Consider the following 16,316-nt stretch of genomic DNA (forward strand, 5'->3'; position numbering starts at 1 on the left):
GCGCTACTCTGTATTGTTGCCCAAGTAATGAAAACCGGCAGCTGATTGGACAAACGCGTCACATGGGTTTGTTTTCTCCGGAAATCCAAAGCATATTGTACTAAAATAGTTCACTGAAACATGTTTCTGAAAACATTTTAAGCGAGAAATAGGCCATGCAGTTGCTGAATCTGTCTTCATTTCAGCTCAACAAAGGTCAGTTTAGAAGATTTTCGTCAGATTTTGAGAGACTAGTCACCTCATTCCACTCGCCATTTCCGGGTGAGTCCCGACTGCCCTGCGGCGACTGAACTCTCGGCTCGTTGGAGATGAACTGCGCCTCGCCTGTAAAGTAGACGAGAGCAGACGACAGCAGCCGGGGACGGTGACAAAAATCTGCTCTCAAGTCAGACAGTTTGTAGCCGTTTCCAGCAGCCTTCAGCAGGACTAAATAAGCCAAATTGTTGCTGCTGTTGTTCTGAAAGATATTAAACATTCTGAACTTAGCAGAACCTTTCCTTGTTTGTTTTTTTCTTCATATTTGCAAAGTTAAATGAGTTAAGACAATTTAAAAAAGCGATTAATCTTAATTTGGAATATATATATATATATATATATATATATATATATATATATATATATATATATATATATATATACATACATATATATATATATATATATATATATATATATATTATTTCAAACCCCGACTGTCTTAACTCCCTCCGTCTCTAGGTCTATAGTGGGGATGACTATGTACAACCAGGCTACTCAGGAGATAGCCAAGCCCAGCGAGCTGCTGACCAGCGTCCGGGCCTACATGACGGTGCTTCAGTCCATCGAGAACTACGTCACCATCGACATCACGCGGGTCTTTAACAACGTCCTGCTGCAGCAGACGCAGCACCTGGACAGCCACGGGGAACCCACCATCACCAGTCTCTACACAAACTGGTACGTTGGCTTGAGCCTTGTGTAGAGCTGTAACACTTCCAAATTTTGCCGTACAATTTTAATTTTATTTGACCTCTATTTAACCAGGTTGGCCAATTGAGAACAAATTCTCATTTGCAACGACGACCTGGCCAAGATAAACCATAAACATGCGAAACAACATAAAGATACACATTAAATAGGCGAAATATAAACCTACAAAATACAATAAAGAATCTACTAGAAGATAAAGATCTAATATAGATCAGTAAACAGTTAGTGCTATGTAATGTCTAAGTGGTATGGCAGTCAAAAACAATACAATAGTCAAAAGTAAAAATACTTAGTGTAGTACAGAGTCTATGTACAATTTGTGCAGATGGAATAGTATAAAAGAGCATTAAACAAACATCAGTGCAGGGGAGAATGTGCCACTATACAGTGGAGCATTAGAGACAATAAAGTCACAGTGTGCAATACTGCATGAATGGTGAAAGAGAGTTAGTGTTTCTTTTAGGATTTTTCTTTTTAGCACTTTCTTCACTTTGTTTGGATTTCCATGAGCCCACGATTTGATACAAAATACTTTGATAATGCTGCACATGGATTTTCCGATGGTTTTTTATAGCATTTCATGCTGTCTTTCGTTCGGCCTCATTCGAAGGCTGTTTGCGCTGATGTGCTTTCATTATTCCGAGCTCTCCCCTCTCCTTAACGATATTTGATAGAAAACTAGACATAGAGAGCCTAGGGAGGTGAGTACTTTATGCAATTGATATTGTTTTTGGATGAACTGTTCCTTTTAAGCAGCCATGTACTGAGATTAATGTTCTGGTGATGGGATTTTGCTGTTAGCACAGAAACCCCCTACATAGGGATTCAAATCCCATTAAGCACCATAATTGCGGATTTGGGGTTGTAAAATTCTGAAAAGGTGACATTCCTAATATGGACTCCCTAATCAACAGGATGTCTAAAACATGTAACGGATACTGAGAAAGGATTTTGTGCGTGCAGGTATCTGGAGACGTTGCTCCGTCAGGTCAGCAACGGACACATCGCCTACTTCCCCGCCATGAAGGCCTTCGTCAACCTGCCCACAGAAAACGAACTGACTTTCAACGCTGAGGAATACTCCGACATCTCTGGTACAAACCTGCACACAAACTATCCTACGTGTCCACTTAATAATGCTGGTGACAGTTTTTTGGTTTGACTGCTGCGGTTATTGACGCATTTTGGATTCTCAGCTAAAAACAAAAATCGGTGTCATTGTGTTTTTAGTCTCTTTTTGTTTAAATTATTTGTGTGTTTTCACAGAGATGCGTTCGCTGTCTGAGCTGTTGGGGCCGTACGGTATGAAGTTCCTCAGTGAGAGTCTGATGTGGCACATCTCATCACAGGTCGCTGAGCTGAAGGTATATATATATATATATATATATATATATATATCACAGACATATATACAAATTAAAACTAGCCACAGGAACTGCTTTCTAGACTTTGGTGATGGTAAAAATTAGGAATTTTGTGTTAGGCTTAAATATCGATAACTGCTGAGCCATTCATCAATATGTTTGCCATTGATGAGCTACAGTGCAATGCAGTTAGAACGCATTATAACTGAATAAATAATCAACAAATGAGAATTCTAAAATGATGAATAAAGGCCTAAACATTAAGCTGAAAACCTACAGAAAAAAGAATGGAAAGGAAAAGGATAATCCTACTGTATAAACGTGAAGTCATGAATATATTTTTTAATTCAGTGCTAACTGTTTTGGGTTTGTCTCCATCTAGAAACTGGTGGTAGAAAACATGGAGGTGTTGACCCAGATGAGAACCAGCTTTGACAAACCAGAGCACATGGCAGCCCTCTTCAAGAAACTCACCTGTAAAAACACACACACACACACACACACACACACACACACACACACACACACACACAAACATGCATAGTACATTTTCACACGACTGCTATGTTATGATATTGTGGCAACTCCTAACTTGATGCCAAATATCTTTTGGATGCCTGGTACTGATCTCTTGTGTGTTTGACAGCTAAAGTTAACTGTGCTGGCAGCCTGCTGTGCTGACTTGTTTCATGTCTGTGTAAAGCCTTCCAGTGGTGCTGGGCGATATGGAGAAAATCAGATATCGCGATATTCTTGTCCTAATACCTCTGTCTTTATTGTGGCGATATTATAGGGTTGACAATTGGTGCTTTAACAAAATATCTTCACAATGAGATTTTAGATAAATCTTCAGTAATGTAGATATAAAGACTAAGTGGGTAAAGGTAAAAATAATAGAAGAGCTACAACAGTCTGGTAACACAGAAAATGACATCACTTTACTGTAATGCATCCTTTAAAACCACGAAAGGACAACACTTAAGCCATTTACAATATTGCGATTTCCAAAATCTAAGACAATATCTAGTCTCATATCCCGATATCAATATAGTATCGATATATTGCCCAGCGTTGGTTTGAGAAACCATGTCTGTATTTTCTTGTATTGTTAAAGCTTTGTTAACACTTGTTGTAAACTTTAATAATAGTGGCTAAGACATTACGGATGCAAGAAGAAAGCCAAACACGAGAACACTTAATTTGCTTGCGCAAATGAAAGCAGCAAATGGGATTTTCCTCAACTGGGGAACTACTCAATTACTATTGATTTAGTGGGATATAAACGTTGGTGTACTGATTTACTAACCAATTTGTCAGACTGACAATTGAAGCTTAATTTACACTTTTTTTTTTCTGTGTTTGTAGCTGTGGACAGTGTGTTGAAGAGAATGACCATCATTGGTGTAATCTTGTCCTTCCGCTCCCTGGCTCAGGAGGCTCTGAGAGATGTAAGACACACACACACACCCACACACACACACATATTATTGTGCCAATCAGAAAATAAAATTTGTTCTAATTTTTTAACCTTTAGTTCGGACTGACTTCTTACAAATGAACAAATGAAGTCATACAGACTGACAGTTCACTCATTGATTGGACAGTTTTGGGGATGTCATCCTGCATCACCAGGACCCACGAGGGGAAATCAAGTTCTGATGACTGTCAGCAGGTCATGCAGCACTTTAATGCTACTCATGTGTATTATGTTCTCTGGTGTCACAAAGAACTCCATGAAGAAATAACTGTTTCTAAGCATGCTCAGTTTATTATACTGCAAATCAACCAAATGTTATGAATAATTACTATCGGATAGACGCAGGATGAAAAAGAGGAGTCTTGTACGGGAATATTCTGGGAGGTATCACTGTGTGATCACTATGTCAGACACTTTTAACAGACTAAATGAGCCGCCAAAGTACACAGTGGTATACAAGTACAGCAGATAGTTTTAACTGCTTTGGACTGTCTGGTTGATTAACAAAAACTGCTATACAATAAAAAAGAAAAGCCTATACATATTGATTTTAAGATCGCATCTGCAGCAATTCCCGATCAGTTGATGGATATTTTAGTAGTTTAGCTGTTGTAATCATACTAAAATCACATATTTACTATTAGAATATACTGTTAGGACCGTTTGCTTTCCCACCACACCAGAAATGACCGTCCACTTAGACCCCTTTCCCACCCAAATTAGTGTGTATGTGCATGTTTTTTTCTGCTAAAAATAGGAGATATACACACACACACACACACACACACACACACACACACACACCTTTTAGAAAGCAGCATGGAGGCCAGTGAAAATGTTATGGCGCTTACTTCTTTTTTATATCCTTTACCTATTTAAGTCTGTCTTCTAAACTCTGTGCTGACTAATTTGGATGTCTGAGCGCTGCTTGCATAGAGACGGACGGACAGACAATTAGCGTGTCCATGCGGGCGTCATGGTTCCGACACTGCTGATCGGAGCTGGAGCCGATAGATACCCGTGACTACTGCAGAGTCATTTTGTCCTGGGAAGGAATGCTGATTGTAACCTTTCCCACTGAAGACAAAAGCTAGATGTCAGTAGGTGTTAGTGTTTTTTTTTTTTTTTTTGGTTTGCACCAGCTGTCAATGGAGACAGCTTTCACATCAGCTCAAACAAACCATACTAGCTGGGGCAAACACACCAGGGTTGGTTTTAACTGAACCAAGCATACTTTTTGCATCACTTTCTTACCGGACTGTCTCTGTCTCGCTCTCTCCAGGTGTTATCATGTCATATTCCTTTCCTGGTCAGTTCAGTGGAGGATTTCAAGGACCACATTCCCAGAGAGACTGACATGAAGGTGAAACACACTTCCTGACCCCTAAAAATAAAATAACCTCTTAACCTGATGTCAGTGTTAACTCACAGTATGTTCTCTCTCCTAATGTGTATGCATGACTCTTTGTCTGACTCCAGGTGGCCATGAATGTCTACGAGCTGTCATCGGCAGCAGGTTTACCCTGTGAGATCGACCCGGCCCTGGTGGTGGCTCTGTCCTCACAGAAAAGTGGTGAGACACAAACGTGTGTGTGTGTGTGTGTGTGTGTGTGTGTGTGTGTGTGTGTGTGTGTGTGTGTGTGTGTGTGTGTGTGTGTGTGTGTGAGCGGCCTGCAGGGATTGATAGGAGCAGTTTATAGTGTAACAAAGAGCCCAGAGACACCAAAAAGCTCCTTAAAGCTGCAGAATTTTACAAGCAACTCCTTTAATGTTACATTTGATTCTATATTGATATAAGGATCCCCATTAGCTGATGCCATAGCAGTCAGCTACTCTTCCTGGGATCCACACAATACATACACATTACATCACAGCCAATCCATTACAACAATATAGGCTTATCAGACATGCACATTATTCTGACGGCAGTAACCTGTCTCAATTAGCACACTGGGCACGACGGCAATCTTACCAGGTCGGACCTCGTAACATTTCCGTCACTTCCAACGCGTTTCAAGTCTGAATTGAGTGCCGTCAGATTAACGTAAAGGCTGCAGAGAGGAAGATTTAATGCACGTCTTGTACCGCCTGTACACGTTTATTATCTCAGTCATCATCTCTTATACACAAAATGAGTTTGATAAAATAGGAAACCCTGTGAAAGAGCCAATTATTAAGGCATTGAGGAGATCAATCTTCCAATGTTCGTTCGTGGCAACTGCTTGGGTGAATAAATAAATATCCAGCTTTACTTACAGCATGTCAGCAAAACAGAATTAAACGCAAGTCCCAACTTAACGTCTTGTCATTCAATGCTTGCTTACTGTCAGTTATTTTATTTAATTTTTTTACATACCGCTGTTCTCTCTCTCCCCCCTCATTCTGTAAATGTGCCGTCACGTCTGAATAAAGCCGCAGGGAACATTAAAGTCACCTAATGTCTGAATGACAGAAAGCATCACTTTAACAGATCAATGAAGTCGGCAATGTCTAAAAAAAGAGAGCTTGTGTCTGTGCAGAGAACATCAGCCCAGAGGAGGAGTATAAGATCGCCTGTCTGCTCATGGTGTTTGTGGCGGTTTCCTTGCCAACGCTGGCCAGCAACGTGATGTCACAGTACAGCCCCGCCATAGAAGGTAGGATGCCATGCTATTGTATTGTTTCTGGTATTCACAGATTCTTTTTCAGAACAAAAGTTGTAATACACAGTACAAGTGCAGTGTGTTTGTGCTACAAATGGCCTAATTTAATTTTTTATTTGAACCCGTAATAACTTTATTTTTTTTGTTTCTTAAATAATGAAAATATCAAGCCCTAATTTGCGGCATAGAACGAGTTCTGAGCCTGAAATCAGTGCAGGAGAAAATACTACACATTGTAGGAAACCTAATTTACTGCATCAATGGCAAGAGCCTGTTTTGCATGCAAATAAGACCAACCTTGTACCCAGATTGATTCGTTTTTGTGCACCTTATTTTTTTTTTTTTTATTCTTCAATACGTACACTTTTTCAATTGTAAATACATTTTTAAAGGTGAGTTTACCCACTGTCCTGTTTAACCCTATTTTGTTGCATGTGTTTTAGAAAAACAAGTTATTCAGTTACATAAACCTGGTATTAGGGGCAATAGAGACACACTGTTGTGGTTCAATGAGGCTTTTGATACGGTATCAAAGAGACACGTCACTCAAGGAGGAATTATCAAGACATTGCCTCTTAACAACCTTGAAATGAGAGGCACCATTGTTAATAAGGGTCATTCTAAAGGGATAATGAGTTGTAATGGGTTCCACCATTGTTAGTATGCAGACTGCATATTGGCCAGCAATTGGTTTTCCGACAGCACATCAAACGCCACACCAACCCTTTTGTGAACCTTAAATTACAGTACATGCTTTATATTCACATCCTCGTAATGCATCTCACATACACACATAATGGCATGAATTACAAAAAAAGAAATCCATATTTTCCCCGCAGAGCTTGCAGTTCCAGGTTTTGTATTCTGGAGAATCTCTCTGCTGTGGAAGTCTTAAAGAGCCACACTCGTGTCAGAAATTAAACCGGAGTTGATTGATTTTCAAATACAGATGGTGTCGGCTTGTTCTCTCACTAACCGTGTGTGTTTGCTGCCCCCTACAGGCCACTGTAACAACATCCACTGCCTGGCCAAGGCCATCAACCAGATCGCTGCTGCTCTCTTCACCATCCACAAGGGGAGCATAGAGGACCGCCTCAAAGAGTTCCTGGCTGTAAGATGAAAAAGATTTCAGTTTTTACCATTTTGTCACCAACATATGACAAGTTCTTTTTACATCCTGCTCCCCTCATACACCCACAGGACATGAGGCTGTCACGTTAAGCTGCTAGCTGAAATTTCACAGTAAAAATGTTAAGGTTGGCTTTACTTGTCTGTGATATGTTGGATTTGAGACATTTAGCATCTTTATTTTGAATGCTTCTGTTTTAATAAAAAAAGGTGGTAGTTATTAGAGGGGTAGGTGACCACAATAGGGGCACTTTGTTGCATATCACCCCCCACTGTGTCACTATAGCAGCTGATAAAAAAACACCACATGGTACCAGGGCCTGAAGTTAACTTTTTTTGGCCACCGGCCACTGTGGCAGATGAATGGTAAAATCCACTCGCCACACAGGATTTTTGTCAGCCAATTTTAGTTTTGTCTTATAAAGGTGACATACAGGAAATGCACGAGCATCGTTCTTGAACTTGTCAAGGATACACATTTCAGTGCTGTCAACTTATTATGAAATCAAAATAATCAGTTACTCTTTTTATGTGCCGCCACCGTATAGAGCTCAAATCCAAGGAAATTGTGGACTTGGTTGAAATGTGACGAAACCCAACTAATGAATCATTCAATTCTCATTGGCTACCTGCCAACACGGCAGGTAGAGGGCAACATTCACCCGCACTTGGCACGTGGTCGGGTGTTAATTTCAGGCCCTGCATGGGACACATGGATCAGAGGACACAAAGCCATGCATTAAAAAAAATACAATAATAAAAAAATAAAACACAAAAGCAATCTTAGGCAGCAAGCTGCAAAAAACCAAATGCCAGGATGTTGCAGAGGCACTGCTTCTCCATTAATTTTGTAATCTTGTCACATCCTCTTTAATGCATTTACGTAACTGTAGTTAATGGAAACACGCACTGATTAAGATTTTATTTTGCTGAAATTATAGAAATTCACTCACACTTACATGGAGAAGCAATATTTTCTCGATGAAAAACAATCTCTCTAACATGTCTGTCTGTCTGTCTAGCTGGCCTCATCCAGCCTGTTGAAGATCGGCCAGGAGACGGACAAGATGACGACGCGCAACAGAGAATCTGTCTACCTCCTGCTGGACATGGTGAGAGAGAAGGACTGTGGGGGGCTTTCATGCCTGTAGTTCGGTTCATTTGGCTCAAAGCAAGAGAGAAATTATACATTATTGCTTACTCAGGTCCAGTTTGTTTTGAACCCTGGCTTTTTACCCACGTGGGGAAATCTTGGTGACTAACAACAGTTTATGCAGCACGTAAATGATTGTAATGTGTAGATTTATGTTTGCTGGCGTCACAAAGAGCTCACCAGGATATAACTGATTATGAGCATTATTAGATTGCAAATGAGTTCTGAATAATGTCACAAACGGGTAGATGCCAGATGAAAACGAGGCAAGGTATTACTGTTGAATTGCTACGTTTACCTTCTCACCAAAAACAAACCCCAACAGAGCCAGCGTAGAAGCGGAGCTAGACTATCTGTCCAATCTGAGTTTTCTGTTGCACGGCTAAAACAACTTTTGAACGTACACCGTTGGCTCTCTCAACGTTCCACCAAAACAAGTTCCTTCCCGAGGCTATTTTGCAGCGGCACCGTGGCTCTGCCCGGTGCTTAGCGCCGCCCAAGACGATTGTGATAGGCTTAAACAAATGCCAATAAACCAGAGCATGTTTTCCTCCCATCCCGGAATGCTGTGTGGACTAGCCAGACCTTCCTCTGCAGCGCTGTGGAGGAAGGTCTGGCAATGCGAGACTAAAGTGTTCAACTGACCACTCTAACTCCAGGCCAAACGAACCACAATAACTGGGGGGGGGGGAGCACCACGGCTCGTTTACACTGAACCTAACAGGTTAGGTATTCAAGGCAAGGCCAGATTCTGCTACTGATCCATCAGGAGTGAGATTATGAGAATAACTGTATTACTATTTCTGTTATCTAACAGTCTGTCTGTGTGGTCTGTTGGGTTTCAGATTGTGCAGGAGTCTCCCTTCCTGACCATGGACCTGCTGGAGTCCTGTTTCCCCTACGTGCTGCTGCGAAACGCCTACCACGCCGTCTATAAACAGAGCATCAGTGCCAACGCATAGGCGCACTCTAAACACACAGCGAAGTCCTACCACGCTGTCTACCATCGGAGCGTCAGCCGCTCGTACATAGACGCATACACACAGCGACAAATACACACTAACGGCATACACTAAAAACAAACTAAACACACTAAACTATGCCTACAATGCCTCAACGTGTACTATTCAGAAAAAAAAAAAGCATCCGTGTGTTACATGTACACCAAAAATGTTGACACACGTAACATGCTACACGCGTAGTGTTGAAACAAGTTCACTCTAAATACAGAAGAAATAAACTAAACGCCAAAAGAACATACAAAAACACCCACAATTCAGTGCAAAAAGGCGACAAAAAAAGACACTGAAATTTAAATATGAACAGAAACAAAAACGCACACACACACTAGCTGGATGAAGTTGGGGGATCAGTCTCTTTATTTTTAATCATTGTACTTTTTCATGATGTTGCCAGGGACCATAACCATAGCAACACATAATATACCATATGTTTGGTTGGTATAAAAGAACAAAAATATAAATATATAGTATATATATAGTTGACACTAAAATATTATTATTAATATTATTTTTTTTTATTATTTTTTTTGTGGAAAGATTTGAGATTTTTAGTGGCCAGCTGACAACTTCTATGTGGTGATGGATTTGGATGCTTACTTTAGCAATGCAAATGATGCTGATGTGATTTTTATTTTTATTTTTTTGGGCTTTATGGAAGAGGAGACGGGTAAGGATTCCTGTGTTGATACTGAAAGACATGTTGCTTGTTAATGTAAGTTTACACTTATACACACAGACACTGACAGACATCCTGAGCAGATATAAAACAACATACACACTAATCTTTCAACATTTCATAGTGAACACACACAAACGCACACACACACTTGTATAACATGGTGATGTTTTTTTTTTTTTTTTTTTTTTTTCAAGCTAGTCGTAACATGACCTCTTTGTGGGTAAAGATATAATATCTGTATTCTACTTTGATGTGAACTGAACTCGTCCGTTTTTAATGTTTGTTTTGTTATTTTTATGATGACGACAATGATGATGATGACGATTTGCCAAATGTGTTGACACTAAAAGTTGTGTATCAGGGCTTGGAAGTGGTGGAGTGTTTGGGTATTAATGGGTGAAATGCCATTTTAAGTGGACGGTTTGGACAATAGAAGTTCTGGAAACAATGCGCCTGACCCGGCGGCAGCTCTGTTAACAGAAGGGGTTACACAATAACTTTTACAGTGGGAACAAACTTTAAAAAAAAAAGTACTGCAGTAATACTACGGTATAGGCATGGAGCAGGTGTCTTATCCTGCAGCCAGAAACCTGCAAATATTCCTCACAGCTGTTGTTGGTCAACTCTCTCTGATTAGGTAAGGGTGCAGTAGGTGCTACTCTTTTTCTCCAGTGGTGTAAAGTAGAAATGAAAAGGCCAGTGCAAAATATAATGTATATGATCTCTTGCAAAATAATTTACTGCAACTTCTGGCTTCTGAAAAGAGGACTATTGAGGGACATTTAGCTTTTCTCTGTCTAATTTTTACAGTTGCAGTCTTGTAGTGCTGGTCACCAACAGGCCCTACTGAAGCAGCTGGGGGAATAGTGCCTTGCTCAAAGGCACCTTGACAGCAGCTGTTGAGGGTCCACCATATTACACGCCGTGGTTTGATAAATGTCTTAGTACTTAACTTTAATAGGAGCAATTAAAGTAAAAATGTAACCGACTCCACAGAGAAACAAGTAAATCCTAATTGATCTCAGACCTGTGAAAGTCTACAAAAACCTGGAGCTGCAATAATACAAAAAAATAAACTGTATATATCTACACTCTTGGTGATGTTTCACTGGATTTGTAAACTGTGGTCGATGGGGCATCCTTCAATGATCTTTCCATATGAGCGGCTTCATTTTCCCAATGGTTGTACGGGACCTTTTATGACAGATGGACGACTTTTACAAAGTGCAGTCTGGTTTTCTTTTCTTTCTATTTTTCTCAATCAAGGCATAGAAAGGGCTACATATTGAGACAAACCATGCCCCCCTTTATGCCAGCCCTCTGCTAATGTGTCCCTAAACACCAGGGCTCTGTCTGAAAGCTCGTACTGCATACTATTCAGGACCACACTCTTACCTAGGACTGTTAGAATGGAAAAGCAACATTTACAGTATATAGCAGTAATACACTCAAATCTAGTAAATGACGTGTGTGCACTTTACAGTAGATTACATGTCTTATTTCTACTGTGATTTTATGCATTACAAGCATGTAAGGACAGATCCATGGACTCATTCTGCTATTTGATATGGAACGATTGCTGTTTTCTTTCTAACCTTTTTTTTGTGTGTCCGATTCCACCGTGTAACTTAAATGACATGAATAAAATAAACTTTAGGGCTGTGTCAGACCTGAGCTGTGAGTGTGTGTGAAGGTGGTTGGTGCACGTGGCCTGCATGCAAACCGGTAAGTGGCAACACTCTTTTTTTTTTTTTTTTTTTTTTTTTTTTTTTGATAATTGGCGCCATCAAGTGATATTCCAAGTCTAACCCTGTTTGATCTTGTATAGCAATAGACTGCTAAAGTAAACTAAACTATTGCAAAACGAATACATAACAGTAAATTGTCTATGACTATTATGGGTTGGTTTTGTAATTGAATGGGATTAATGTTTCAACATTCACTTCATTGATGAAAGCCAATTATTACAGAATAAATGGTGAAATGCCTGAAAAGTAGGGACTGTACGAGTTTCCAACATCATACATCTTTTCCTACGTAAAGAAACTGGACCCAAAACCTCTGTATTACTTAAACACCTGGTATAGTTATACGCTGGAGGCCTACCTGTTATTTATTTCATGTTAGGTTTTACACAAAATTATTAGTTCCCATTACATGGCATGTTTAACTAAATTTGTCCCGTCTGAGAATTACAAAAACACTGACCTACATAAGCCACCAGGGGGCATACCAAGAGAACTTCTACTAGCGCCCTTTATATAGAGAGTGTGGACAACTCCAATCATGGGCGCCATAAACAACGCCAGAATATAATGCATAGATATCTCTTTCACTCTGTTCCTTCCTCTCTCTCATGCGCTAAAATTTAAATTTCCTAAGTCATATTAACTTTCGCTGCTCGCTTTTAATGCAAAGTGTACAACTGTTCGTCTTTGCAAATGACAAGTGACTCATTGAATGGTTTCAGTTAACTTTTTATAGAGGACGAGATTCCTTCTTTACATATTATATGCCTTGCTCCCTCGTATGTAGGCCTATATGGACATAGAAAAGAAAGACACTGCAGAAATTGGACTTTAAAATCTAGAAACTATAAAGATAATTAACGTTAAAGTTACCGCTAATCGTTCATTCAATCGATCAATCAACTTTATTCAAGACACAGAGGTCCATAGATACAATACATATATATATATATATATATATAAAACAATACAAAACATTTAAGAATGGTGCAGATGAGGCATCATTTCTAAAACATATACAGGCTTTGAGACCAATGTTTCCAAAAGCAAGATGTATACCTTGTGTCACTCTTAGAAACATCAACTATGGACACAGTGATATATATTTTTAGACCCTGTCAGTCTGCACATGAATCTATACATAAAGTTTCTTAAAACAGCGTTAAAAGTGGGCACATTGTTACACACAAACATTTCACTGGCACTACTCCCCCCTAGGAATTTTAAGCACAATTCTCAGTGCATCATTATAAGCCACTTGAAGTTTTTTCATTTTGACTCTAAAATTACACCACAGGTGGGCAATAGTGCAATAGGTTTTGAAGAGTGAGATTTTCACATCAGGGGTGCACATGTGGAATTTGCATGCCAGCATGTTTGCCTGCCCATACAGTTTTCCACACTGACACTGCACATCATCATCATCACAAAGGTCATCTCTTATCACGTCCCAGATATTTAACTTTCGTTACAACCTCTAGTGGTTCACCTGCCAATGAGAAAGAAGGATAGACACACTTCATATCCTCCTTGGTTCTGGCAAGCAGTACCACACTCTTCATAGAGTTAAATATCCCTCACTCTGACATCTCTCCATTAGTGCATGTATAGGTTCTGAGCATGTGTGTGTAATTCAGACCTGTGTGTAATAACAACAGAGTAAAAACATTGGAATTTCCCCTTGCGGGATTAATAAAGTATACATTATTATTATTATTATTATTATTATTATTATTATTATATCAAACATTAGTCCATATTGAGAACATATTCTAAGAAGTTGCTGCAGGCCAGCACTAGAGGGAGACAGTACCACCAAATCATCAGCATAAAGCATATGATTAATGAGACTATCCCCCACCAAACAGCCAGCTCTACAGCCCTTTAACTCCCTAGATCAATCATCCATGTACAGATTGAATAGCAGCGGAGACAGAATTCCGCCCTGCTGCACTCCATTGGAGACATAAAAGGGGGTTGACAAACTCATCCCACAGCTGACTTGCATAGTTTGGTGAGAGTACCAGAACTGCAGTATCCTGATTAAATAAGAGGGGACACCACGCTCATGTAGTTTACCAAACAGTTTCCCATGATTGATACGATCAAAAGCCTTTGACTCATTCAGGAAACACATGAAGACTGTGCTATTGCGTGATCTGTACCTATGGACAATTTCTTTAAGTGCATAAATACACAGATCAGTTCCATGCTTGTTCTTAAAACCAAACTGATTATCTGTTGACGCTATGTATTCTGCAAGCCTATCCATAAGGATGCCCTCTAGCACCTTGATAGTATACTTGCAAGTGCAATAGGTCTATAGTTATCTATACTAGTTAATTTACCAGTCTTATTTTTAACTACAGGTACTAGCAAGACAGATAAGATGGATCCAGGAAGTATGCCATGCTTCATTAACCCAGAAAAGCATAGAGCAAGTAAAACTGAAATACTTTGACCAGCGTATTTCAGATGTTCTGCTGTTATTCTATCCTGACCACAGGCTTTGTTCATTTTAAGTTTGTCAACAGAATAACATACTTCCTCCGGCCTGATGACTACACCATCACTGTGAGGTATCTCCTATGTTAAACACATCACTATTCACACAGTTAAAAATGTTCTCATAGTGTCTCCTCCATAGCTCTGCAATGTTTTCTGGTTCAGTAATGCCATCAATACTAGAAGGCAGTGACATTTTGCTGTTGTTAACCACTTTCACCTCCTTCCAGAACTCATAAACATTATTAGTTTGTAACTTTCTCGCCATAGAGTTCGCCCTCATGGTCTGCTCATTTCTTTTTATAAAACGCACAGCATATTTGAACCTAGCATTAGACTGTACCTTATGCTCACAGACTGGGCCATGCCTAGGTTTGCCTGCTAAGACCCATCTTCTAAATGCATCTCTTGCCTCCATATTTACTGACCGACCGTGATACAAACAATACGTGTGTGCAAGTTCATAGCGGAACATGATTTGTAAAAGCTATCTGAAGCCCAAACTGCCTCGACAAAGCTGTCTGTTTGGAATTAGCATGGCAGGTATTTAAACATAACGGCCTTGTCCCAGAGTCTAGACGTCTAGCTATATGAAAAGATAAACAATGCAATGTTTTTAATAAATGTAAATAAAGCAGCTAATATCAACATGGACAAAATCATGAATGTACTAATTCGTTTTTTTTGATGATGACCTGGCCAAAGTAGTACCAAAGTTTAGTTTTCACAATGATTAATTGTAGGATTATGATATTATTGCAATATGTAAATCCACATTGACTCTTTATTTAGCATATGGTTGGAAGAAGTAAAAATGTATCCAAAACTTTTTAGTTTTTAAAAATTATGACTTTTATTATTGTGTAATGTCAGAAGGACTTTAACTGTTTTGCCAGTCAAATTAACTTTAATGAGTGCATATTGAAATATTACACTGTTGGTTGGCAAAACATGCATCTCAAAATGCATCAGATTGATGCTTTAAAATATGGAATATTTAAAATTATAAATATATATTATAAATTAATATTTAAACCTTTTTCACCCCTGACCCGTTTTCATGCCTGCATTTAACTCACACAATAATGAGCAGCTCCCATACTTTTTGCCTTTTTGATTGATGGGGGGACTTGTGAAATCTTTTGCCGCCTCCCTGTCTTACATTGCTGCCAAACGTGCAACATTTGGGCATTTTTTCAGTGATTTATGTCATTTTTAAAAATAATTATTAAATTTTTTCCACTATTCCCTGCACTGTGTCAGTGGGAATCAGATTAATGTTGACATGGAGTTCACGAAACATGTGACCACCTCGGAACCAATCGCATAAAGGGATAGCTCAGAACATTCGATTCCCTAGTTGGCCAAACTCTCTATATTAATGGCATTATACTAGTGCCTTAACTTATACTTGAAGGACAGAGCAGTTGTGTAAACAAAGACATTACAGTAGCCTACATTCTATATTTCATAATCTGTTATGTATAAAATCAATGCTGACATTTTATTGCTGTTATTGTGACAAACAAGGATACATACTGCATATACAGATTAACAGAAAAAAGATGAAACAAACCATATTATCCGTATATGAACCATCATTGATTCAACAAAAATACATTGCAGTAA

The 16,316-nt window shown here is 39.3% G+C and overlaps 1 protein-coding gene across 4 annotated transcripts in view; it reads left to right on the forward strand.

The window, feature by feature from the left end:
• The window catches only part of nckap1 (NCK-associated protein 1), a 42,544-nt gene extending 30,436 nt beyond the window's left edge, over window positions 1–12,108 (forward strand). For 2 of the 4 annotated variants that reach the window (XM_028602893.1, XM_028602897.1), the window contains 11 exons: window positions 718–936; window positions 1,933–2,063; window positions 2,236–2,333; window positions 2,716–2,809; window positions 3,699–3,781; window positions 5,093–5,173; window positions 5,290–5,383; window positions 6,330–6,446; window positions 7,454–7,563; window positions 8,603–8,692; window positions 9,579–9,695. In XM_028602893.1, coding sequence (XP_028458694.1) covers window positions 718–936; window positions 1,933–2,063; window positions 2,236–2,333; window positions 2,716–2,809; window positions 3,699–3,781; window positions 5,093–5,173; window positions 5,290–5,383; window positions 6,330–6,446; window positions 7,454–7,563; window positions 8,603–8,692; window positions 9,579–9,695 — 1,234 coding nt within the window. Of the gene's footprint in view, window positions 1–717; window positions 937–1,932; window positions 2,064–2,235; window positions 2,334–2,715; window positions 2,810–3,698; window positions 3,782–5,092; window positions 5,174–5,289; window positions 5,384–6,329; window positions 6,447–7,453; window positions 7,564–8,602; window positions 8,693–9,578 lie in introns of all 4 variants that reach the window. The other 2 variants (XM_028602896.1, XM_028602894.1) reach the window with 1 other exon arrangement.
• Window positions 12,109–16,316: the final 4,208 nt, after the last annotated feature.

The sequence above is a fragment of the Perca flavescens genome, chromosome 17, assembly GCF_004354835.1.
Source record: "Perca flavescens isolate YP-PL-M2 chromosome 17, PFLA_1.0, whole genome shotgun sequence".
Lineage (NCBI taxonomy): Eukaryota > Metazoa > Chordata > Actinopteri > Perciformes > Percidae > Perca > Perca flavescens.